Consider the following 27,580-nt stretch of genomic DNA (forward strand, 5'->3'; position numbering starts at 1 on the left):
AGAGAGGGAGAGAGGGAGAGAGTAATAGAGGGAGAGGGAGAAGCCGACTCCCTGCTAAGCAGGGAGCTAGACTGGGGACTCGATCCCAGGACCCTGGGATTATGACCTCAGCTGAAGGCAGATACTTAACCAACTGAGCCACTGATGTGCTCCAATTCTTTCTCTTTTTAAATATACACATATTACAGTTGAAAACCGTTGGTTCAGTTTTTCCCTCTCTTCTTGGCTCATGTAGTTCATTATATACTTGTTTTAAAGCTGCTTACAAAGCTTATCTAATATACCTAATCTGTTGCCTTAACTTCTAGCATCCTAGTAAAGGAACTGCTTATGAGAGCAGCTGTCTGCCTTGGCTGTCCCCACTGGATATTGTTTTTGGCTCGTGCTCTATAATAAATAAAAGTAATATTTGTGATGGGGGGGTAGAGAAAAGAAACCAAAATTAACATTTTATTTTATTTTATTAGCTGAGCTTTTGTTGTCCTTGTAAGTTATACAAAAACCTGACAGTGGTGGGATCTGACAGTAACTTAAAAAAATAAAGGTCTGAGACTCTTGAAATAGATATTTGTGTTTCATTTTTGAGGAGTAAGGATAAATGGTAGGTGGTTTACTATAATAATTTTTTTTTAAAGATTTTGTGTATTTATTTGACAGACAGAGATCACAAGTAGGCAGAGAGGCATGCAGAAAGAGGGAAGCGGGTTCCCCGCTGAGCAGAGACCTCTGATGTGGGGCTCGATCCCAGGACCCTGGGATCATGACCCAAGCTGAAGGCAGAGGCTTTAACCCATTGAGTCACCCAGGCACCCCTACTATAATAATCTTTATCACCACAAGGGACACAGCCATGGTGTGATTGAAAGAATGTTGGATTTGAAATCTGAAGGCACAAATTCAATTCTCAGATCTGCTGCTAATTTACCTTGGGCTTTAGGTTGGTATAAATCTAAAATAAGCATAATATCCCCTTCATCCACTTGAGATTATTAAATAAAATATGGAACCTAGTTAACCAGTCAGCAAGTAATTCTTTATTTATTGAAACAACCTCTTTTTTTCCCTGTAGATTTTTATTATGCTTTGTTTAAATCATAGTTTTTGTTACTTAGAAAGGTGAAAATAAAAGACTTTGAGTCCAAGACTTTGACATAATAATGGTGTTCTACTGGAAAGAACATGTTTTAAGCCCGAAGAAAGAATCTGACTTTTTACGTGTTTTTAAAATAAATATTTGCTAACTTTAGAAAAATGTAGAATTTCTAGAAAAGCAGAAGGAAGAAAATACATCATTTTAGTCCCTCTAGTAATTGTCGCCATTATATTTCTCAGGCAGATGAGATCTCACAGGATGTTTGTATTTGCACTTAATGTATCACACATGAATTTTGTATTTTAAACTGTGTGATACTATTATTGTTCAAAAATGTCCTCACACCTCAGAGGATTGCTGTGAAGATTTCAGTTGTTTGTTAAGAAGTTACCAGTGAGGTGTTCTGTGTTTTTGTTTTCTCTTTATTTCTCTGATGGCTCTCATGGAAATATGGTCTAGTGTTTTTTTTTGTGATTGGATGGACCATGTTAGATCTGTTATTTGAAAAATTTTGTATTTAAATAATTATAGGTGTGGATTTTGGAATGTGTCCTTATAAATGTCATTCTTGCCTTCCCTCTCTTAACAGGTAGACTGGGGGCCGGTGGTGGTGTGAGATGGTTAAATACAGAAGTGTCATTAGTGGAAAGACTGAGTAATACTAGGGTGCCCTAGCCATAAAACAACCTGGTCCATTCAACTATTGCCAAAGTAAAAATGGAATATAATGAAAATCTAGTTAATTTTAGAAACTTTAGTCTTTTTTTTTTTTTTTAAGATTTTATTTATTTATTTGACAGAGAGATCACAAGCAGGCAGAGAGAGGCAGGCAGAGAGAGAGGGGGAAGCAGGCTCCCTGCCTAGCAGAGAGCCCGATGTGGGGCTCGATCCCAGGACCCTGGGATCATGCCCTGAGAGCCAAAGGCAGAGGTTTTAACCCACTGAGCCACCCAGGTGCCCCAGTGATATATTATTTTTTAAAGTTAAAAAATTAAATAAAGTGGGATTTTCCTTTCAGGTGATTTTGACCTTTGAATGCTTTGGTAAAGAGAGCATCAGTGATCTCCAGATCGGGGAAACTCTAGATCTTAATAACAGTCACCGTCAGCAAGCATGCCTTCCATTCTGTTCCAGTTTTAAGATGGACTTTATCTGCTTTGACTCTACATAGGTCCCAGGGCTAAGGCCAGAAACTTTTTCTTATAGCATCTCATTTCCCTTCTGTCCCTTCTGTATTTTTTCTTTTTAGATTTCTGTTCCTCCTTGTGATAAAGAAGGGACTTTCTTTTGTCTATCATTCCCTTCTCCCAGGGTCAGGTTTCTGGAGCTTCTCTCTCTCTCTCTGAATCCACACTATCCCCTGGGATCATCTTATCTGAATCCTGTTCTTTTTAATTCTTCTCCTGAAGGGATTTTTGCGGTTTATATATGTACTCATGATTTGGACTTCAGTTCTTTTTTTCTTTTTAATTAAAAAAGCATATTGTAGTTACATCTTTTCTGGTTTGCTTTTCTGAAATTAAAATGCCCTGAGGTAAATGATGTATGTGTGTCTACACTGCAGAGCAACACAAGGTGTGAATGTCTCACAGGCACAAAAATAAACGCTATACTTGGTTAATCAGCCTTGAGAGTAATAATAAAAGCTGTATGAATTATTGAAGGATGCAGTAGTTTTCTCACTGCTTGATTTTCTGTATACCTATTCTGATCTCTTTTGGTGAAGAGAACATAGCCCAGCAGTTAAAAGGGCAGAGTCTGTTATGAAACAGATCCCTTTTTTTTTTTTTTAAAGAGACTGGCACTGGTGCTTAGTAGCTCTGTAGCACTGGTCAAATTAGTGATCTCTCTTGGCCTGTTTCCTCGTTTGTAAATTACATTCACAAATGTGGAAAACATGTATGTGTATTTTATTGCTGAAGGCATTCTTTGATGTGATAGGTCAAGCTCCCCGTTTTGCAGATGGGTAAACTAAGGCATCAAATACTGAGATGATTGATCAGGGGAGAATTGAATGAGGGTTTTTGGTTCACTGTTCTTCTAGCTTCTTTCTACAGTAATACAGAGTAATGTTAGTTTTCTTTCGAAAATGCAATTAAAAGAGGCAAGAAATTAAAACAGATCCCCAGAGCTGCTGCTTCTAATTACCGTAGGGTCACTCAAGCAGTTTTGTGTGAGTCTCCTTCCTGAAGACAGTCTGGAGTGGAGCAGCTCGCTTGTGGATAGCAGCTGACTTCAGTCTTTTGTGTCTTTCTTCATAAAGTTCTCTGTATTTCTCTTGCTTCTGAAATCCAATTTGCGTGGAGAAAATGATAATTAGGAGTCTGCTCCCCCACCACCCAAACTTTCTGAAGCCAGCATCAGTGTATCTGTGGGGGTTGGTTACATTTTTGATTTCCATAAATTAGAGGCAAGCTTAACTTTCTGGAGTCTCCCCCCTCACCCCCAGCTAAAGAGCAAGAATATGCATGATTTTAGAAGTGGTGTTCCTTGGCATTAAACAGCTTATGAAAAAGACTATGATAAAGTCAGCCGATAACTTTGTAATCTACCAGGTTTTGAAAGCAGAGATGCAAATAAGTCATGGGGTAGTGGTGATTCTTTGAGTGTCTCAATCCGAAAAGATTTTCTCTTTGAGACTGGAAAGTTAGATGATAATATGCTTAATTGGAATCATCTTAATGTGACTGGCTTGCCACTTCTTTGGGGAAGCTGTTTTGACTTCTTGGTATTCTCACCATCGGTCTGTCTCTCACACACACATACACATTACAGAATCAAGACACATGACCTAGAAATTGGTTCAGAGAATTCTGATTTAGGATAGGTAGGACAGGTTCAGGAAATCCAAGATAATTTTCAAGTCCTGGAAGACTTGTGGTAGGAGATTTTTGTCCTTTTGCATCTTGCTTCACAGACTGAAATTCGGTGAACGAGATGGATTTTTCTTCCTTCTGAAAATCGGATTTGAAATGACTTTTCCTGAGTCCTGCCCTATGCCTTTTGCTTTTAACCTGTATTGCTCCTACCTCCTGCCCAGGTAGTTCTAAGTGATTATTTTTATTTATTTATTTATTTTTGAAGATTTTATTTATTTATTTGACAGAGAGCGAGAGAGAGAGAGCAGAAGCAGGAAGAGCAGTAGGCAGAAGGAGCAGCAGACTTCCCACTGAGCAAGCAGCCTGACAGGGGCTGGATCCCGGGACCTCGGGATCACAGCCTGAGCCGAAGGCAGACGCTGAACCAACTGAATTCTAAGTGTTGAGATAAGCCCAAAATAAAAATTCCCTTCCAGGAAGCGGATTCTTATAATTTTGCCTTTGTTGCTTTGTGCTTACCTTATCCGGAGAAGAAATATTAGTACTTTAAAAATGTTCAGGTACCTACCGTGGGCCAAGTTCAATGCTCATGCTGGATGTGCAGTAAGTGAACACTGGATTTTTTTTTTTTTTTTTTTTTTTTTTTTGCTTCTTCCTACCAGACTCTAACCCCTGGCCGGTTTTCAGGGGATAAGATCGTTTCATGAACTCAGAATAACCCTGCTCAGTTTCTGAAGGAAAGAAAAGGAAAGGAGGAAAGAAGGAAAGGATGGAGGGAAGTGGGAGGGTAGGTGGGAGGGGGAAAGAAAAGGAAAGAAAAAAATTGCTAGCTACTGGACCAGGGTGCTGGTGTGCTTTTAGGAGAAAAAAATTATAGTACTTTAAGGTATCTACTTTTTTTTTTTTTAAGTTTTGTGTTTTTTTTAAGATTTTATTCATTTATTTGACAGAGAGAGAGATCACAAGTAGGCAGAGAGGCAGGCAGAGAGAGAGGGGAAGCAGGCTCCCTGCTGAGCAGAGAGCCTGATGTGGAGCTTGATCCCAGGACCCTGAGATCATGACCTGAGCTGAAGGCAGAGGCTTAACCCACTGAGCCACACAGGCACCCCTACTTTTTTTTTTATTAATATTTTATTTATTTATTTGACAGAGAGATCATAAGTAGGCAGAGAGGCAGGCAAAGACAGAGGAGGAAGCAGGCTCCCAGCTGAGCAGAGAGCCCGATGCAGGGCTCGATCCCAGGACCCTGAGATCATGACCTGAGCTGAAAGCAGAGGCTTTAACCCACCGAGCCACCCAGGCACCCCAAGGCATCTACTTCTTTTAGTAGGGTGCCAGCGACTTCATTATTGGACCCTATCCCCGTAGGGCTTCTGAAGACCAAGGATGGCAAAAACTCGGTATTTTCTCTTTTGGAAAGCCGGTCTTTTGTGTAGATGGTTAGATGGTCCAGTCAAATGTATATAAAGCTGTCTTGTTTCCACAACAAATCCTACCAAGTGGAGCAGATTTTCCCAGAGAAGCAGAGATAGGTCGTTGCCAAATACATCTCTGAATATTTGTTACAAGGTTGTAATCTTTTTCTTCAACAGAAACAACTGGTTTTAGTTGAGAGGAGATGTGAGGACTTCAGACCATGTGTGTTTTTGTTTGTTTTCTTTGCTTTTGTATGTGGTATTAAACTACAACCTCATTGGGAATTTTTGAAAGCAGACCATGTCTTCCCTTAGGAAAGCCTTGATTTAGCTGACAAATCTAACTTGTGCGTAAGGAATCCTTGATTCCTTTTGGGATGGCATCTAGATTCTTCTTAGACGAACAGGGTACATACTAGGTCTTCTCAATGTGATTCGGGCCCTTAGAGAGTGAGCGAAGTGTAGTGGGTTGACCAGACTAGGGAATGCTTCCTGGATACCTTCTTTTTAATGCCCTTCCCAGGGTCCCTTAGTCCTCTGTGCTTGGGCCATTCCAAATACTATTACTTAGTTTTTATTTTGAAATAATCACAAACCTATAGAAAAGTTGCAAATACAGTACAAAAAGCTTTTCTTTCCTGAGCCAACTGAGAGAAAGTTGCCAGCATGGGATGCTCTGATATCTTTAAATACTTGAGTGTTTGTTTCCTGAAACGCGGACATTCTCTTCTACATCTGTAATACAAATATTGAAGTCAGAAGTTAGTAGGGATACGGTACCAACCTCTCCTCCTCAGACCCCATTCCAGTTTTTCAGGTTGTGCTACTGATGTCGTTTATTTTCACAGCAATAAGATCCAGTTTAGAATCAGTGTGTCATCCGGTTGTCATGTCTCTTTTGTCGCCTTTGAACTGAGAATAATTCCTTGACTATCATACACTTAAAAGTTTTTGAAGATTTGGGGCAAATTATTTAGTAGATGGCCCCCAGTTTAGGTTTGTATGCTAGTTCTCATGGCCAGATTTGGGTTATGTATTCCTGGCAGGAATATTCCAGAAGTGAAGCAGGACTCTTCGCCCAGCCCCTGCTCACACGATCATGAGTTTCATTGGACTCATTACTGCTGTGATACTACTCTGATGTTGTGCTTCAGATGGTGTCTACCAGGCCCCTCCACTGTAAATTACTCCCCCCGCCCTTCTTTGTAATTAATGAGTATTTTACTGGGAGGTATTTTGAGAAGATGTAAATATCTCATTCCTCCTCAAGCCTAAATTCATTCTTATATTTATTGTATCATCATGGACTCATGGATATGTATCTTTTCCACTGAGTTATAATCTGTTACTATCATTATTTATTTTCATGCTTAAATTATCTTGATTTGGTCCATGGAAGCCCCTTCACTCTGGTTTCTGTGTCTTTTTGACATGCTCTGATCAGTGTTTTCACACTTCCTGACTTTCTGCTGCAAGGTGGTCTAGGCCTATTTTCTATTTTGCTTGTCTCAACCCTAGATCCAGCCATTTCTTCAAGGAGCAGCCCCTTTTTAGTGGCTCTGAGACCCTGCATGGTTGCCTCTCCTGATATTACCACCGTCCCTCCCCTGCTGTTGCTTACTTTGCTTGGCCCTACCTAATAACTTTTGGACTGAAATATTCAGGAAGAGGAAGGGCACATTTTGTTTTGATTTAATCACATTAGCTCTGTGTGGTTGGGGGTAGGGGAACTATAATACACTGTTGATCTGTCATCCCTGAGGTACTAATATATAATATAGTAAATGGTCAGTTAGGGTATAAATTCATTCAAAGACAAGTCCCTTACTGTGCATGTATTAGGACTCCGTCATTCCAGGCGCTGGGTGGACACAACAGTGAACCAAATTTAAAAAACAAGCAAAAAACCCATCCATTTGCAGAAGCCCCGTGAATAGAAATAGTTCTTTGTGGAGGATGGAAATAATTTTCTAAGGCAACTATTTCCCCAACTGTGTTCATTTACAGTAGTTTGTATTCAATAAAAAAAAGGTTTTGACTTTGCACTTTTTTAACTGTAGTTCTTATTAGAGTGCACAGACTCAATGTGTCACAGATTTTTTTTTTTTTTTAAAGCCTTGGTAATTTATTTTCTTGTATTACTCTAGCTCCTCTTTTCCCCATGAAGAGTGCTGCTGCCTTGCATATGGCTAACTGCTTTTAAGGGCAAAATGGAAATTCTAGCAATACACAAATGTTACACTAGTTAACTCCACCCCATAATCTATTAGTTTCTTTACCTTTGACTAAGGATACTTTCAGAGAAAAAAGTGATTTCTCTCATTATACTTCTGGTACTAAATAATAGAATGGAGAAACCATAAGAATAGATCATAAGCTGCTTTCTGTTAACAGAGTTAATCGTCTCTTATTTCATTTAACTCCTGAGGGGAGAGCTATCCTACATAGCCTATAATCAAACTCTTTCTCTTTTGTATTGTAAAATTATTCAAGCATATATTTCACCGCCTGTGCTTTGCCAAGAATCTGCCTACCTACCTTTGCCAAGTACCTACCTCACAGGACTCTTAAAGGATTAAATGAGACAATGTTTATGGTTTGTTGGTAACACCTAATAAATATCTGTAGAATTGAAATGTGAAATTCTCTTGCTAGCCTGTGACGTTGTGACATCAGGAGTTTTAAGTTTTTCTTAACATAAAAATGTTACTACTTTATGATGGATACATCTGAGAATTATGTGTGTTTCATATGTAAATTATAAAACAAACACTATAAACCTATCATTCAATTTAAGAATGAGGATTCGAACATAACTAGTAGGGTTCAAACTACCCATATATACCTTTCTAGTCCATCCTTTGCGTCTCCCAGGATTTTCCTGAACTTTTTAAATGTGGTTTTTACCATGAATGTGTCTGTCCATTTGTTCAGCTTTGCTTATTTTGGGTCTTTAGGAAAATGGAAGGTAATTTTCTGTGACTTGCTTTATTTACTCAGTACTGTGTAAGATTTGTTCTTGTTTAGTTATTGATTTCACTGCTCTATAATGGTCCATATAGCATGATTTGTGTATCTGTTCCCTTGTTACTTAGCTATCTAGACTCACCCCCCCCCCTTTTTTAAAGATTTTATTTATTTGAGAGAGAGAGAGTGAGCATGAAAGGGGAGAGGAGCAGAAGGAGAAGCCGGCTCCCTGATGAGCAGAGGGTCTGATGTGGGACTCGATCCTGGGACTCCAGGATCGTGACCTGAGCCGAAGCTTAACCAACTGAGCCACCCAGGTGCCCTAGACTCACCCCTTTTTATTTTGTTTTTGTTTTCCACTGCTGTGAACAATAGTTATGAGCCTCCTTGGGCACATTGCCAGTACACATGTAGAGGAGTTTCTCTAGGCTAGTGGAATTTCAAACTTTATGACAGTGATCCAGAGTAAGAAATACGTTCTTAAAAAACAAACAAAAGAATATGTTCTCCATAATGAAAAGACCCACATATATAAATATATGTAGACCAATAAGACAAAAGCTTTGTAAATTATTTTTATTATTATTATTTTAAAGATTTTATTTATTTATTTGAGAGAGAGAGATCACAAGTAGGCAGAGAGGCAGGCAAAGAGAAAGAGGAGGAAGCAGGCTCCCTGCTGAGCAGAGAGCCCGATGTGGGGCTCGATCCCAGGAGCCTAGGATCATGACCTGAGCCGAACTCAGAGGCTTCACCCACTGAGCCACCCAGGTGCCCCTATTATTATTATTTTTTCTAACTTTTCTATGCAGGACTCAATCTATTTTGTTTTATACCAGTTGACTTACAGATAGTGATGCAATCTATCACATTGCTTTCCAGTCTCACTAATAGGTTCTGTTTGAGTAACAGTGCTCTGAGTCAGCGGCTCTCAAACTGCACATGAGACTCAAGTGGACAGTTAGTAAACCTGAGGACCTGTGTGTCCCGTGATACAGATTCTTAATCAGTAGGCACCTAAGTGGCAGTGGGTTAATTGTCCAATTCTTGGTTTTGGCTCAGGTCTTATTCTTGGGGTCTTGGGGTTGAACCCTGCTTAGGGCTCTGTGCTCAGGGCGCAGGACTCCTTGCGATTCTCTCTCTCCCTTTCCCTCTGCCCCCCACCCCACACTCACTTGCGTGCACATGTGCTGTCTCTCAAAAATAATTTTTTTTAAAAGATTTTATTTTTGAGAGAGCGCATGCATGCATGTGAGAGAGAGCAGGAGCTGGGGCCAAGGGAGAGGGGGAAGCAGGCTCCCTGCTGAGCAGAGAGCCTACTGTGGGGCTCCTTCCCAGGACCCTCTGATCATGACCTGAGCTGAAGGCAGATGTTTAACCCACTGAGCCACTCAGGTGCCCCTAAATAAATAATTCTTAAACAAATAATAATAAAAAAAAAGAATCTGAATTTCTAAAAACCATCCAAGTAATACTGATGTTGCTGCTCTTCTGGCCCACTTAGAGAAATACTGCTTTATGGTGGAATTGCTGAGTCATAAGGCATTTAAATATTTCACTTTTAAATATTTTATATAGTATTTGTAACAATTTGGGGTCCTGTGTCAGCAATATGTAAAGAAATCCCATTGCTCTCTTTTGTAGTCAGTTTGTTCATCTATGCCCATTTTGTAGGCACAAAATTATATCTTACCATTGTCTTATCTTGTATTTCAGTGGTTAATATGTGACTAAGCGTACATTTCAGTGGCCAATCATGTTTCTCTCTCTGTGAAATGCGTTCATGTCTTCTGCTTATTTTTGTGTTTATTTGTTGGGGGTCTTTTATATTCTGGAGATATTCGTCCATTGGTATCTTTTTCTGGTTCACTCATTTAGCAGCTTTTTTACGTTGTTTATGATATTTTTTGATAAACAGAAATTCTTAATTTCAATGTGGTCAGATTTTTTATGGTTAGTTCTTTTATGTCCTGCTTCTTATGTTCTTCTCTACCCCAAGGTCATATAGATAATCTCCTGTATTTTTTTCTAACATGTTTGAGAAGTTTTGCCTAACATTTAAATATTTTCAAACATCTGGAACTGATTTTATACATGGTATGAGGTAAGAGTCTAATTTAAGTTTTTTCTTCTGTAGAAAAGCAGTCCCAGTACATTTTATTGAGTTGTCTATACTTTACCCAAGAATCTACAGTGACTACCTTGTCCAATGTCAGATTTTCATATATTTGTGAAACTGTTGGGGGATGTGGTTCATTTCTATTCCATTGGTCAGTTTGTTGATCTCTGTAGTAATACTATGATGTTGTAATTGCTATAGTTTTAAAATGAGGTTTTCTATAAAATGTGACAAGTTCCATTACATCGTTCTTTTTTCTTCATATAAATTTTAGAATCAGTTTAAGTTCTTTGGAAAACTACTAGGATTTGGATTGAAATTACATTGAATATGCAGATAATGTATGTTCTTATCCATGAAGATAGTCTATCAGTTTACTTAGGCTTTCTTTAAAGTTGTTAAAATGGTTAGGACATTTTTGATAAAGGTCTAAGTAGTTTTTGTTTATTCCTAGGTTCTTTCATTTTTTTTTTAAAATTGCTATTGTAAGCAGCAGATTATTTTCTGTGTGTTGCTGATGTGTAAATATACGTACTGTAATTAAAAATTAATTAAACATAGGCAGTTTATGTTTGCAGATTGATGATCCTGTCTTACTAAACTTATCCTGGTAAATTCTTTTTTGGCTTATCATTTCTTTTAGAGAGAGAGCATGTGTGCTTTTGCACAGGAGGGGTAGGGCAGAGGGAGAAAATCTTCAAGCAGATTCCCTGCTGAGTGTGGAGCCCATCATGGGGCTCCATCTCATGACCTGTGAGATCATGACCTGAACTGAAACCAAGAGTTAGCTGCATAACTGACTGAGCTACACAGAGCCCCTAATTCTGGTGTTTGTCCTTTAGTTTTCTACGGGGACAGTCATAATATGTAAATAATGACATATGTTTTTCTTATTTTGTATTTTTCTATCCTTTCCCCCCCTGCCTTTTGTGGTCTTCTGTTAGTAGGACTACCATTAAGTATAAATGTTATTTATTTATTTATTTATTTATTTATTTATTTATTTTTAAGATTTTTTTTTTTTTAATTTATTTGTCAGAGAGATAGCGAGCGAGAGTGAGCACAGGCAGATAGAGTGGAAGACAGAGTCAGAGGGAGAAGCAGGCTCCCCGCGGAGCAAGGAGCCCGATGCGGGACTCGATCCCAGGACGCTGGGATCATGACCTGAGCTGAAGGCAGCTGCTTAACCAACTGAGCCACCCAGGCGTCCCAAATGTTTTTTATTTTAAAGGAAATATTTCTAGTAATTCACCATTTAGAATATTGTTTGCATGGAATTTTAGTAGCTACTTTTTGTCACGGTAAGAAGTTATCTTCAGGCCTGTTTTGTTATGAGTTTTGTTTTCTTTCTTTTTAAGAGAAGTCATACATGGATTTTTTTCTATCATACAACTTTTTAGCAGCTCTTGAGATGAACAGATGGTTTTGTTCATTAATCTGTTAATATGGTGGTTGACGAGCATTTTTATCATGCTGAACTATTTGGGATAAATTCTTGGGATATTCTTGGAATTCTTGATAAAACCAGTTCGGTTTTGCTCTCTTAGGGTCCACTCCCAAATGGGTTAATTGTAGTGATATTTTCTTTAAAAATTTTGCATCCATATTCTTGATTTATGTTTTGTTACTCTTCTTGGCAAGTTTTGTAACTTTAAGAATAGTCACCACATGAAATGAGAAATGTTTTCTGTTTTCCATTTTTTGGAAGAGTTTTTGTGGGATTGAAATGATGGTTTTCTAGAATTTGTAAACCCTTATGGGCCCGATATTTTCTTTGTGGAAAGATTTTTAAACTACTTGAGTTTAATAAAGGTTTATCATTTTTACTTGTTCTTTCTTCAGTAGCTGATACTTTGTCTTTTTATTGCTTTTGTAATCTTTTTTGTCTTTTTAGTATTTCTTCATTGTTTAGTACAATGTGTCTAGGAGTAAATTCCTTTTCATTTATGTATATGTCTTTTTTTTATATTGTACTTACTCTTTCTATGGATTCATGATTTTTATGGTTTTGGAAAATTCTCAGCCATTATGTCACCTGCATTCCATATTTTTTTTCTGAGTCCCTAATTAGATACTTATTATTTTTATTCTGTTTTCCATGTCTCTTAATAGCTTTTATAGTTTCCATTTTCTGGTATTTTTGTGTGCTTTCTGGCAGATTCTTCATTTCTATCTTCCAGTTCACTAATTGTTTTTGGCTGTGTTTATGAGACTCACGCGCTGCCCACTGCGCTAAAAAGGCGCCTTGGCTGTGTTTAATTTGCTGTTTAATCCATTGAGATATTAATTCCAACAGTGATATCCCCCCCCCCCCCCCCAGTTTTTTAAGTTCTTGTTTCTTTTCAGTGTCTTGGTCATTCTTACTCATTTCTTACTGCTTGGTCACTTTTTAGATTCCCACTTTTTTCTTTTTCACACTTATATATTCTGCATCTCATGATTCCAGTATATGAGATCCTTAAGGCCTTTCTGCCATGGTGGCTTGTTTCTTTGTGTTCAGGAATGTTTTTAAATTGTGAGTTTATATTTGATTTAACTGAACTTTGGGAATCCTGAAGTCTGAATTCAGGGTACTTTTCTTTAGTAACAGATATGTGAAGGCTTCTCCTCAATTTCTTTTTCTTTCTTCCTTCCTTTCTTTCTTCTTTCTTCTTAGAGATTTTATTTATTTATTTGACAGAGAGAGAGAGCACAAACAGGGGGAGCAGGAGAAGGAGAGGGAGAAGCAGACTCCCCACCGAGCAGGGAGCCTGATGTAGGACTCAATCCCAGGACCCTGGGATCATGACCCAAGCCAAAGGCAGAGTCACCTGAATCTTCTGAGCCACCCAGGTGCCCCCTTCTCCTTAATTTCTGAAAGACTCTGAGGTTCAGGTTTCCAAATGAGCTGTAGACTCCAGGTTTGGTCTTTGGAGACCTGTGAAAACACAGAGCTGTGTGCCCTTTAGGCAACCTCAATCTCTAATAAAAGTGTGGCTCACCGTTCACATTCACCTCTTCACCTCTTTTTCTTTTTCTCTTTCATATACTTTTCATTCTTAGAGTTTTTCTTTTCTTTTCTTTTTAAATTTTATTTATTTGACAGACAGAGATCAGAAGTAGACAGAGAGGCAGGCAGAGAGAGAGGGGAAAGCAGGCTCCATACCAAGTAGAGAGCCCAATGTCAGGATCCTGAGATCATGATGTGGGTGGAAGGCAGAGGCCCAACCCACTGAGCCACCCAGGCACCCCAGAGTTTTTCTTTTTTAAAAATAAGCCCAGCAAGGAGGAATTTTATAATTATCCAAAATCTAATTGTCTTATAGTAAGAGTTCCCAAAGAGTCTACCATATTGCCCAAGTTAGGTTTTTTCCCCCAGAAACCATTGTATATCTAGTTTTAATATAGGTCTTTCCATATGCTGGAGGCTCAGTTGAGTGAGAGAGAGAGTGAAGAAGATCAGAGGGAGAAACAGACTTCCTGTGGAGCTGGGAGCCCGAAGCGTGACTCGATCCCAGGATCCCGGGACTCCGGGATCATGACCTGAGCTGAAGGCAGTCGCTTAACTGACTGAGCCACCCAGGTGCCCAAAATGTATTTTTTTTTTAAAGATTTTATTTATTTATTTGTCAGGGAGAGAGAGAGAGAGCGTGTGCACATGCATAAGCAGGGGGAGCAGCAGGCAGAGGGTTAAGCAGGCTTCCCACTGAGCAAAGAGTCCTGTGGGACTTGCTCCTGGGACCTTGGGATCATGACCTGAGCTGTAATGAATAACTACTGAGACAAGAGAGCATAACTGTGATTATATTTCCCTATTATTTAATTGTGTCTTCTTTTGGATTTTTTATTTTTGCAATGATTTGTTGAATTTCTGTGTGCCAGGAACTCCCAGCTAATCCATCCCCGTATATGTTGAAGATTGACTATTCTCTATGAGTAACAATTGCTTATCAAGCCTCATTGTCAGCAATTTAGCTAGTACTAAAAGAGAAGACTACAATGATCTGGCCAATATGTTTTAAAGCTTGTTGAAGAAAAAGGAAATTGTACAAGGCTAGATTTATATAAACCTAGAAAGAGAAGTGCTATAATTATTACTTCAAGTTTCTAGTTTCAAACCACATAAGTAAACAGAAGTTTACTTGAAACTGCAAAGTCTTCTAAATATAACTAACTGTTAACGGTATTTAAGTATAATTTCAAATTTAAGCCATAGCAAGTCAGGGAATGGTCTATGAATAGGAACATTTTAAACGAGATTGGATTCTGAAACAAAAGTACTTTATAGTATATACTACATAGCTGAAAGTCATCATTTGAGAAAGGAGGGCATTTTAAAATTTTGTCTCCTTGGAATATTATTTTGTAGAATACTGAATATTTTTGCCATTGATACTTTACAGTTACATTTATATTTACATGCAAATATAGTACTTTGATAAATTTTTAAAAAAATTTTATTTATTTATTTGACGGAGAGAGATCACAAGTAGACCGAGAGGCAGGCAGAGAGAGAGGAAGGCAGAGAGAGAAGAAGGGAAGCAGGCTCCCTGCTGAGCAGAGAGCCCGATGCGGTGCTCGATCCCAGGACCTTGGGATCATGACCTGAGCCGAAGGCAGAGGCTTAACCCACTGAGCCACCCAGGCGCCCCTCGATATATTTTTAATATTGAAGAAAATATTCATTGGGTTTACTTTTAGTGCTTTTGAACAAAGGGCTAGGGAAATGAAAATTTATATACTACCTTTTCTCTTCATTTTAGAACTGAAAGAATGTTCATCTGTTCCATTTCTCAATTGTAAATATGATTTACAGATTATTTTCTTCATCTTTAAATTCTGTAAGTCTAATGAATAAAACTCGGAATGGAATCTAAGTATCCTAAGCTAAATCTGTAGATTAGCGCTTGATTGCAGTTTGCTCAAAAACAAAAACAAAAAGACTTTCAGACTACATCAGTAGGTAAATAGAACAAATTGTAAAACACAGGAAGATAGTGGTCATTTACTTCAATAGTTAATCTTTTTTCTAATGCAAAATTTATTTCACAAAGTCCCTGAAGTGCAAATGGGTACATGAAAGAAGAGAGAATGTAAAAGTTCATGAAAACATTTATTTTATATCAAAATAATTCGTGTGCATGGTTTGAAAGAATTAAATAGCAAAGGATGGTATTTAGCAAAACCCAGAAGTCCTGTATTGTATTTTTTCCTGATCTTTCCACTTCTTGGAAGGAAACAATTTAACTGTGTCTTCTCTTTTCTTTCTCTTTCTCTCTTTTCTTTTCCTTTCTCATTTTTCCTTTCCTTTTTCTTTTTCCTTTTTTTTTTTAAAGCTTTATAGTTATTGCCCAGAATTTCCAACTATATGCTTTTGCTTCTCTTTCTATAAGAGACTCTAACCCATTTGCTCCATCTCCTTTTCCTCCTAGTATGTGACACCATTTTAAATTCTTGTCTTGGATATAACTTGTAGATATACACATTTTTAAGGACTTTATTTTAAGTAACCTCTGTACTCAGTGTGAGTCTCAAACTCACAACCCCAGGATCAAAAGCTGCATGTTCCTCTGACTGAGCCAGCTAGGTGTCCCTAATTTTCAAGATATTGAGCCTAGAACCTCACTTTTTGTTCCCCCAACTCTGGATGGTGCCTCTTGCTTCTCAACTGTGGAAGCTCAGAGTATTCTACGTCCCTTTCTTTCCCTTCTCTGTTCCTGTTTCTGCCTTCTACGTTTGTCATGCAGACATTTATTTCTTCATTGTCGCACTTGATAACACTGTGTCACATAACATAGTTTAAGTTTTCTTGGTTATCTGTAGTAGTAATAATAGTAGTAATGAAAGCACTTACAGAGTTTCTGCTATGTGCCAAGCACATTAATTATAAGAAGTAAATTATTTATGTAAGTTTCATACAAATAGACATACACACAGAACTTTACATATTTTAAATTTATTTAATCATCAATCATCAAGTTGACCTTGATGGTTTAGGTGATATGGTCTCCATTTTACTGACAAATTTAAGTCTCTTAGCAAGTGTTCAAGCTGATTAGATTAGTTTCTATAAGTTGAAAATGAGTAAACACGGTGCACAGTTACAAGTAGTTAAAATGTTTCTTGACAGCTAAGGTAGGCACTGTTACTGTATTTCCTTGCACATTCATTTGTTTTGGGCCTTTAAAATTGCCTCCATGTTTTTGTGCTAAATTTCTCAAATTCCCTCTTCTTTTTAAATACCTTTTATGGAGGCCCTTGTGGGATCCTTTAGTTTTCAGATTCAGTGACTTCCCTACCTCTCACTATGGGGGTGATCCTTTATTTGAGCACTCTGCATTTCTGCCACTTCAAATTATGTAGTGTGGCAGGCTTTTACATTGATTCGAAACGTTGAATTGTGAGATGAGATGGATCTTGCACTTTCGTAATACTCTTTGTAACAATTGGAGGTATACACAAGCCCTCTGAATTTAGCCATTTTAATGTCAAGTTTAAAACAGTTATTTGGTAATGAAAGACTCAAAGTTTAAGCCGTATGACACATGTATAGAAGAGCCTCTGATTTCAGAAGAAGTGATTTGCCACCTTCCAAAAACTATTATGTTGTACCCCTGTAATGGAACTAAGTTGAAGTTCCTTTATGTGGTTCTGTCTAGATGGCAGGCATGTTCAGTGTGGTTGTTTTAAAGTCTTTGAGACCCTCTTCCTTTCCACCCATCCTTTTTTCATTTCCAGCTCAGGTTATGTTGGCAGGTTGGTTTCAAAACCAGTTAACCTCTGAAATATTGGTAGGAGTCTACTGGTTGAGAGTATGGGCCCTGGAGCCCGGCTACCTGGGCTTGAATCTCAGTTCTACCACTAACTATAGATTGGTCTTTGGGCATGTCATTTCTGTGCCTCAGACTCTTCCCTGGTTAAATGGAACTAATAATAGCTACTGCACATGACTGTTGAGTTAGTCATTACAAAGCGGCTTGCTACATCAGAGTCTGAACTAGTAAGCATTTAGTAAACCATTTCCACTGCCTCCATGATCACCATCGCCCCAGGGCATTAGTCCTCTAAGTGGCCTTTTTTCACTCTGTACCCACCTGGAGCTTCTCTACCACATTGCTACCAGCTGATCTTACTAAAATGAATAGTTGTTCATACACACTTTCTCCTTAACGTCCTCAAGTATGTCTCTTCTGCTTTTGTTATGAGGACCAATCTGTCTTAAAGAATTGGCAGAACTCCACCTGGTATGGCTGAGGGGAATCCATTACTCTTCTAGATTCTGTCCTTGAATGCTCAGTATCATCTTTTGATTGTCTTTCATGTTATTTGTTGGTTTACTCTTACCTAAGAGGGCGATTGCTGTATCTTTTGTCATTTGTGCAAAAGCCAGCCTTTGCTATATTTCTGTAGGTGGAGTTACATCTTTATTAGTGGACTAGTATACAGATCTAGGCAAATGGAGGAATTTGAGGATGTGATTCTTCATTTTTCTCAATCTGTCTCTTGCTCCTCCCTGGTTAGGTCTAGAAGAGGCTTTATTTTTTCTTCCCTGATCTGTGCAGGTATACTGTAGAGTTCCTTCTAACTTCTGGTTATCACCTCCCAAAATGATGCAACATTATAAAACATAAAATAAAAACAAGTAAAACCTTCCAGAGCATTGTTTCCTGGTAACGGCAGACTTTTCTTTTTCTTCCTTATATATATGTATAAATATTTGATGTGCTTTTTATGTACAGGCCATTTAGATTGTTAGTGAATGAAAGACCCCTGTTGCTCTTCTCAAGTACTATTTCTTTTCCACTTGCATAATGTTCTTTTAGTTCCCTACCCGCTGACTGATAAATCTTATATTTTGGGCCTTGTCACTTCCAGTTTTAGCCTTGTTCCTAATTTTGGTTAATTTTTTTTCCTCATTAGTTTTACCAGTTGTTGTTGAGATGTTTTCTGTTGTACAGTCTTAATATATTTTCATAGAAGATTTACAAAGTCAAATGATGCTAAAAAGCCCATAAAAATTATCAGCAGTCCACTTTGCTCTACCATTCTCCTAATCTTACCTCCCCCCCACCCCAACTCTGTAGCTGTTTTTTGGGGGTATTTATCTGTGCATTTTGAAATATTTGTAAGTGACTATTCCCTCAATTTTATTTCTTTTATAGTAGATCATGATTTTAAATACAAGAAATTTCACCTTTTCTAGTTGATTTTAAAAAGCAATTGTAGATCTTTAAATCAGAATTAACTTGGTAAATTTCTCCTTAAAATTTGAACCTTAAATATACATTTAAGGCCATTATTTTAAAGCATAAATGTTCATGAAATTTGTTTCTTTTACTTTCTTCATTATATTTGGTATTATAATTGCATATTTATGGATCTTTTTCTAGTTTTTCAGAGTGAGTACTAAGTGTATTCTTAAGCTTGGTTCCCGTGACCCTTTCACCTTGCCCTTTCTTTTCCTTTTTAAAATAAATACAATAAAAAGTGTACATTTTCTTTTCAGCATATGCTTTTCTGTGGTGCTAGATTTTTTTTTACATGACATGATCTTTTCATTATTTTCTTTTGACTGATTTGTCTTGATTTTTCTAATTTTATTAGAGTATGACCAATCAATATAATCTATTCAAGCATTTAAAAAAGATTATTATTATTTTTTTAAGATTTTATTTATTTATTTGACAGAGAGAGATCACAAGTAGGCAGAGAGGCAGGCAGAGAGAGAGAGGGGGAAGCAGGCTTCCTGAAGAGCAGAGAGCCCGAGGACCCTGGGATCATGACCCGAGCCGAAGGTAGAGGCTTAACCCACTGAGCCACCCAGGTGCCCCAAAAAGATTATTTTAAAGTTCATTTTATGATACCTTTACAATTGTTTTTTTTTTTTTTCATTGTTTCATGGGCACATACAAAATTATAAACTCTGTACAAGAGATGGAGAGTTTTATATATAATTATTAAATCAAATTTCAGGGTTGTTTCCGCCATGTTCACTATGTCTACCTCATTTTCTTAAATCTGTCCATTTCTGACAAAGATATAGTGATTTTTTGTTTCAGTGAAATGTTTTTCAAGTTTTTCTTAAGTATTCAATACCTTTTGGTTTATATGGTATAGCTTTTAAACTGTTTATGCTCTTTGGTCCTCTTAATCTTGAATTCTACGTTGTGTGATATGAATGTAGCACTCATGCTTGCTTTCTTTTGGGGCCAATTAGCAGATAGTTCTTGGGCCATTCCTTCATCTTGAAACTGTTCTCAGTTGTTTGATGTTGTATTTCTTACGAACAGTCTGTATATGCCCTTTGTCTTTTTAACCCAGTCTAACAATCTGTCTTTCAGTGGGAAAATCCAACTTCCTTTTTTATTCTGTGAGTAACATTTGATTTTTATTACTTTTTGCCTTGTTCATTATTTATATTTGTGACTTTTCCATTTTTCTGGATTTCACTTTCATTTTCATGTTGATGTTCATTTCTGAGTTTCCTCCTGTTTATGTGGCAGTTCTGTACTTTTCCATTTCATTATTGGCCACTTTCCCTTTCAATGGCCCATAATCCAATTTTTTTTCTACTTTGCCATGTAAAAATGATACCAACATTTCCCCTCACCTTAATACTCCAACCGTCTCTAACATACCTGAATTTCTACAGAGATAATTTAATTTTTTAGATCCAGATTTTGGTTAGCTGTGTGTGTGTGTGTGTGTGTGTGTGTAACTCACATTCAGCACTTCTATTACATATTCCAGATTGTTGATTATCTACTTGGATTTAGTTCTATATAGAAAGTAAGGTACATTGCACTCCTATTTCCTCTCCTCTCCATCTTCCCACACATGAAAGGTCTCATTTCTAATTCAGTTACTGTTTGCTAAAATCCCTTCTCAAATCCTTTCTTAGATGGGGCAGTGGGTGATGTGCTCTTTGAATCCTTAAATTTTGGCAAACACTTCTTTCACACTGACTGTATGTGTAGGATGTTTGGGTGGTTCTGCTTTTTCTCTCAGCGCTCTCAGTTTTACTGTTCTTCTCATTTGCACTGTTACAAAGTCCCATGTAATTTCATTCTTTTTTAGTTTTAAGTAATTATTCTTTCTGGTAATTTGTAAAGTTTTCTTTTTATCATTAAAGTTGAGGAATTTTAGCGTGATGTTCTGGAGTGTGTCTCTTTCACTAGTCCTGCCTGGATCTTTGAAGAGCCATGTGAGGTTGCAACTTAGTCTTTCCTTTTTTTCCATATTACTTTACTGCCTCACTCCCATCTTTTCCTTTTCCTCCTTCTAGAGATTCTTCTGGAACTTTTCCTATGGGTGGTACATCAGTCAGAGTTCCTCAGTCTGTTCTTCAGGTTCCTTCTCTTTTCAATTAATGATTTTCATCTTTTTGTATCTTTACTTTATGCCTGAGATTTCTTCCAGTTGATCTGAATACCATCATCTAAAGTCTGTCTTGTCCTTTAATTTAGCTACTAAATTATTCAGCTTGAGGGTTTCAGTTTTACATTTTATTTCACATAATATTTTAAATCCATAGAAACTGTTTTTTACTCTCCATGTGCCTATTCTGAACTAATGATACTATTTTTAACCTCACTGTTTCGTCTGTGTTCTTCAGAAAATCTGGTAGGTCTGCTCTCTCCTACTCTCACCAGCCCTTAGATATGTTATTTATATGTGTGTTGGAGTTCAGGTTGAGTTGTTAGGAGACCTTAGGTTTTTGTAATTCTAAAAGTGATGAACAGTACAGGCATCTCAGCCTCTACTGTAGAAGCAGGCATGTTGTGTGTTTCATGTGTACACACCTAGGAGACCCTCTACTTTCCTTCCAGTCTCTCTGCATTTCCAGCCTCAGGAGAAGACCACTCTTTTCCTTTTTCCCTCCAGTTGAGCGCCTCCTGAATACCTTCGGAACAGGGAGGCTGACCATACTTGTGCACATTATCTGTGTGCCCAGCTCTTCTGAGTCTTACTTAGAGTCCAGAGTAAAGCAAGCCCCGTATCAGTCCTCTTTCAAGATGCCTGTAATCCCATGGCCACATTCTTCAGGCCCCATTCACAATCTGCTGGTTCCCAGGGCTGACTGGTTCAAGAAGGTCAGTGGGTTGGATTTGGGATTAAAGATGGGGGAGGTAAGTCAAATTGAAGGTCCCCCTTTTTCCCAGAATCCTGAATTTTTATACTTTATTTTTAGCTTCAAATGGTCTTTCACCCCTCCAAGCCATTTGTCATGTGTTCAGTGGTGTAGCAGGAGAGATTTTTAGTTTGAAAGCCTGTCTTTGACTCCTTTACCCAGTCTTTCGTATGCATAACCTCTTGGACTATATTACAGTATCTACAGTTTCTTTTCAGATGTACTGTGGACAAATAAACGTTTAGAGGAGAGTTTATTACTTTTGGATAAATATAACTCTTCTGGGAGAGTTTATTTGTCCATATTCAAATTTCACTGAACAAGATAAGAATGATCTGAAAATCTTGCACCACGCAGAAGCTAGTTGAAGTAGGACAGAGACCAAAAATAACAGCATAAGTAAAGAGAAGAGACAGGAGCTGGAGAAAGAATCAGCTTTGCATTATCAGTGGTATTAGGAAGAAGACCTGGTGATAACACAGTAATCGAAAGCCACATATAATCAGAAACCTTATTTTGTCCACTAGTTAAGACCTTTTTGCAAGCTATCTACTAGAGTTGCTGACAAGTAGTATTAGGAGCGATTATACATTAAAAGGACCCATTCTGTTCCAGAAAATTAAAACAAGGAAGCTTTCAGTAGCATCTGAGAGAAAAGAAAATACTGTATCCTATATTGACAGGTAGTAAAGTTAGTGAAAATATGTATATGTATGTTTAAATACTCATTTGCCATAAATTTTTGAAATTTGAATTATTCACACTTGCACTCCCTAATATTGGTATTCAGTTTGTCCTAATGAGCCTCAGGCAAAGAGAATTTGAATTACACAACACGCACGCGTAAACTTCACATTGAATGGTACTTAGTCTGTTCTGCTTAGTGGCACTTCATTTTGCTGTTAATTTTTTTTTTTAAAGATTTTATTTACTTACTTGACAGAGAGAGAGATCACAAGTAGGCAGAGAGGCAGGCAGAGAGAGAGAGAGACAGGGAAGCAGGCTCTGCTGAGCAGAGAGCGCGAAGCGGCCTCGATCCCCAGACCCTGAGATCAGGACCTAAGCCAAAGGCAGAGGCCTAACCCACTGAGCCACCCAGGCACCCTTGACATTAATAGTTTAATAAAAATTTTAAAAAGCCAGTGACCTGATCTTCAATATATATGGGATAGCTAGGCTGAGAATTAGTAAAAGCTTTTACTCTGAGTTTAATTCCTGACTTTGCATCTAAGTCTCTGTTGTATGGTCATTGCATGTATGACTATGGAGTCAGGGGAAAGTACATCTGAACTTTGCCATTTACCACAAGGCCAAGGACAATGAAAATGTTGTCCAGTATACTAGGGACCATTCTTCCACCTTTTCGTTATTCCTGGAATTTTTATTTATCTGGGGTGTTGTTACGGAATATGGTTTTCTTTTTACTTCTCAGTTGTCTTAAGTTAAAGAAAACTTCTTGGTCAAGGGGCATGTGCTAGAATAGCTGGGTGCCTTGCTTTTATGAAGATTTTTTGGGTTGGTGAAAAGCTGACAGTGGGCATTAAATACCTAGACCAACGTGGGAGTTAAAAGTTATAAAATTTCTGGAGTTTTATACTTAACATCATATGTATGTAATTAAGACAAGAATTTAAACTTTCTTTCTTTTTTTTTTTTTTTAAGATTTTATCTATTTATTTGACAGAGAGAGAGATCACAAGTAGGCAGAGAGGCAGGCAGGGAAAGAGGAGGAAACAGGTCCCTGCTGAGCAGAGAGCCTGATGCGGGGCTCGATCCCAGGACCTGGGATCATGACCTGAGCCCAAGGCAGAGGCTTAACCCACTGAGCCATCCAGGTGTCCCAAGAATTTAAACTTTCTGTCACAAAAAAGTCTGTGTCATATACCACTACAGACTTTGCATTAAGAATTCTTGTTTGTCCTATGAAAGGGTTTTAAAAGTCATGGAAGGACCTCTGTAGAAGTTTTTTTTTTTGTTTCTTTTGGTGTTTTTTGGTACTGAAATTTACTATTTTTTAATGCTTAATATTTGAAAACATGTTGGTAGGTGAAAAATCTGTATTTTTAAGAGTCACGTTAAAAAATATGTATAATATTCCTTGAAGGTTGATTATTAAGCAGCAATGCTTGGGTGTTCAAGAGTCGTAATGAAACTACTGATTGCAAATTATCGAAATTCAGTGAGTCAACAAACCAATTAAAAAAAAACTGGCGGATATTAGATTTCAAATGTTCTTCCTTAATTTAGTTTGTCCATTACACTTTATTTTAATTATTCATAGTATTGCTTAACATGCCAGGAAATGTCTTGTAATGGAATTTATAAAATAATGTAGTTTCAGTAATATGAATACTATCTTTAGCATTCTGCTTTTAAATCTCAATTGAGATGTTTTGTAAGGAATTATCTAGTTTGGTGCATAAAAGCATGTCATTGCATAGTAAATTTCTCCATTTTAGAAGTTTGAAACCAAATGCTCACTTGAGAAAAATAAATGGAATAATTGGTATTTGTCATTTTGTTGTTATTGTTGAGCAAATGAGAAAAAAAATTGTGAGAAGAAAAAATACATAGTCCCACTACTAACATAGAACAATAATTTTTCATTGAGTAGTACCTTTTTTTTTCAAGTTTTTATTTAAATGCCAGTTAGTTAACATACAATGTGATGTTAGTTTCTTGTGTAGAATTGAGTGATTCCTCACTTGCATACAAGTGGTGCTCATCACAAGTGTACTCCTTAATCCCCATCATCTATTTCACCCATTCCCCTCCCTCCCAAACATCTGTTTATTCTCTGTAGTTAAGAGTCTTATTTCTTGGGTTTTCCTCCTCCCCCACCCCAATATTCATTTGTTTCTTAAATTCCATATAGAGGAGTGCCTAGATGGATGGCTCTTTGGTTAAGCATCTGTCTCTTGATCTCAGCTTAGGTCTTGATCTCAGAGTCATGAGTACAAGCCCCACATTGGGCTACTTAAAAAAAATTTTTTCCACACGTGGGTGAAATCATACAGTATCTGTCTTTCTCTGGCTGACTTGTTTCAGTTAGCATAAAACCCTAGTCCCATTCACATTGTTGCAAACAACAAGATTGACAAGATTTCATTCTCTTTTTATGGCTGAATAGTATTCCAGTGTGTGTGTCTGTGTGTATGCGCACGCGTGTATGTATTATACCACAGCTTCTTTATCCATTCATCAGTTGATGGACATTGGGGCTTTTTCCATAATTTGACGCTTATCAGTAATGCTGCTATAAACATAAAGGGGCATGTATCCCTTCAAATTAGTATTATTTTTAAAAGATTTTACTTATTTATTTGACAGAGATCACAAGTAGGCAGAGAGGCAGGCAGAGGGAGAGGGGGAAGCAGGTTCCCTCCTGAGCAGAGAGCCCAATGTGGGGCTCGATCCCAGGGCCTGAGATCATGACCTGAACCGAAGGCAGAGGCTTAACCCACTGAGCCACGCAGGTGTCCCCAAATTAGTATTTTTGCATACTTTGGATATATACCTAATAATACAATTGCTGGATTGTAGAGTAGTTTTATTTTGGACTTCTTGAGGAACCCCCATATTGTTTTCCACAGTGATTGCATCAGTTTGCATTTCCACCAACAGAGCAAGAGTGTTCCTTTTATTCCATATCCTTGCCAACACTTGTCATTTCTTGTGTTTCTGATTGTAGCCATTCTAAGAAGTATGAGGTGATACCTCATTGTAGTTTTGGTTTGTATTTCTTTGATGATGAGTGATATTGAGCATCCTTTCATGTGTCTGTGGGCCATCTGTATGTATGTCTATTCATATCTTCTGCCCATTTTTTAACCGGATTGCTTTTTGGGTGTTGAGTTTTAGAAGTTCTTTATATATTTTGTATACTAATCCTTTATCAGATATGTCATTTGCAAATGTCTTCTCCTATTCTGTAGGTTGCCTTTTAGTTTTGATTTTTTCCTTCATATAGGGTATTATTTTCTGATGTTTATTGATATATATGCGCTTTTTTTTGGCATAGATTTTTAAAATGTTGTTCATTTTAGGGAAAAGCATAACTCCTGCCCAGTATCTTTTCTGTATCATGCCAGATATTGAAAGGATACAAGATTGGGTTACATGTCACTGATTTTAAGTGGGTGAGTTAGAGGTACAGCATAATAAGGAAATCATGGAGATGTAAATTCTGATTGAAAATTTGGACATTTATTCATCATTGGTCCCATTAGGAAGTTAAAGTAAGCAAGAAAGAGCTTTTCTTTTATAGTTTTGATATGAGTTTTTGCACGTCAAGGATCTACTTCTGTTTCTTACTCTTACTATTATTAATGGTAGAGGTTCACAAATACATTAAATATGGATTTAAATTTTGTTCCTAAATAGAAAGGTTCTATGTAGGTTATATATTCTGGGGTACTTATATGAGTGAATTTTAGAACATTTAGAACATTTAGAATGGAATAGGCAGTGATGAACTCTTTCCTTACTATTACACAACAATAATTACTAAGGACTTTGCAGTCCATTTAATAACTATCAGATCAAATCTTTCTTCTGTTAATTTTCTTTTCTTTGCTTGTAGATGGGAGACATATTTCTTAACTGTTGAAATTTGGATGGCAAAAAATAATTGCCTTTTTTCTCAAATTGAGAATTATTTTCTTTCTTGAGTCTTGTGACTCTTTATAGTAAGAAGCCATTTAAAATTTAATATTGTCTGTGACCCTTGGCTATTTTTCTGCCTCCTTCTCAATCTTCGCTGGAGCTGAATGCTGCTCCCCAAGTATAATCTGTGCTTTGATCCCTCATTGTTGTGGTACACTGTAGTCCCTGCTCTCCAAGTACTTTCTCATTCCTCTCTTCCTGGTAATTACCTGCTTATTCTTGAGTATCTAGTTCAGGCTTGAATTCTCCCCACATTTCTGAATAATTCTTGTCCAGTGGCCCCAATGGAATCAACGACCCCCTTGGTTTTGTTGTCCTGGCATGTTATCGGTGGCTCTTGGAACCAGCATGACTCCTAGCTGTGTCCTATTTAATAAGAGTAGGGGACATGTGTTAGGCTTCTGTGTATCTCCCAGAACAGGCCCTCAGTGAGCAACTGTTGACCTGAGATGCTTAGAGCGCCACGCTTGTTGGGACGAGGTAGACAGCTGGCCTCCCCGAATTCTTTGACCCTTGTGCCCCTTGCTCATGGTGCTCCTCATGCACCCTGTCCCCCCCTCTAGATCGAGGCTCTGGTTGGCAAAGAGCCTTCTCGTGCAGGTGGGACGTGCCAGGATGCTGGCTGACGCCTCCCGCTTGCTCCACAGCTCTGAGTCGCATCTTGTTGTCCCGTTTCTGCAGGACCCCAACAGGAGCATCCACACCAGCAGCAGCAGCAGCAGCAGCTGCAGCAGCAGCAGCAGCAGCAGCAGTAGCAGCAGCAGCAGCAGCTGTAGCAGCAGCAGCAGCAGCAGCAGCAGTAGCAGCAGCAGCAGCAGCAGCAGCACCAGTTTTTCAAAGCCTCACAAATTAATGAAGGAGCACAAGGAAAAACCTTCTAAAGACTCCAGAGAACATAAAAGTGCCTTCAAAGAACCTTCCAGGGATCACAACAAATCTTCCAAAGAATCCTCTAAGAAACCCAAAGAAAACAAACCACTGAAAGAAGAAAAAATCGTTCCTAAGATGGCCTTCAAGGAACCGAAACCCATGTCGAAAGAGCCAAAACCGGACAGTAACTTACTCACCATCACCAGTGGACAGCAAGACAAGAAGGCTCCTAGTAAAAGGCCCCCCATTTCAGATTCCGAAGAACTCTCTGCCAAAAAAAGGAAAAAGAGTAGCTCAGAGGCTTTATTTAAGAGTTTTTCTAGCGCGCCACCACTGATTCTCACGTGTTCTGCCGACAAAAAACAGATAAAAGATAAATCTCATGTCAAGATGGGAAAGGTTAAAATTGAAAGTGAGACCTCCGAGAAGAAGAAATCAACGTTACCGCCATTTGACGATATCGTGGATCCCAACGATTCCGACGTGGAGGAGAACATGTCCTCCAAATCTGATGTGAGTAGC

The 27,580-nt window shown here is 38.0% G+C and overlaps 1 protein-coding gene across 2 annotated transcripts in view; it reads left to right on the forward strand.

Moving 5' to 3' along the window:
• MLLT3 (MLLT3 super elongation complex subunit) overlaps positions 1-27,580 on the forward strand; it is a 278,476-nt gene that overhangs the window by 175,600 nt on the left and 75,296 nt on the right. For both annotated transcript variants that reach the window (XM_032308670.1, XM_032308671.1), the window contains exon 5: positions 26,870-27,571. In XM_032308670.1, the coding sequence (XP_032164561.1) occupies positions 26,870-27,571 (702 nt within the window). The remainder of the gene's footprint in view (positions 1-26,869; positions 27,572-27,580) is intronic.

The sequence above is a fragment of the Mustela erminea genome, chromosome 12, assembly GCF_009829155.1.
Source record: "Mustela erminea isolate mMusErm1 chromosome 12, mMusErm1.Pri, whole genome shotgun sequence".
In the NCBI taxonomy this organism is placed as follows: Eukaryota; Metazoa; Chordata; class Mammalia; order Carnivora; family Mustelidae; genus Mustela; species Mustela erminea.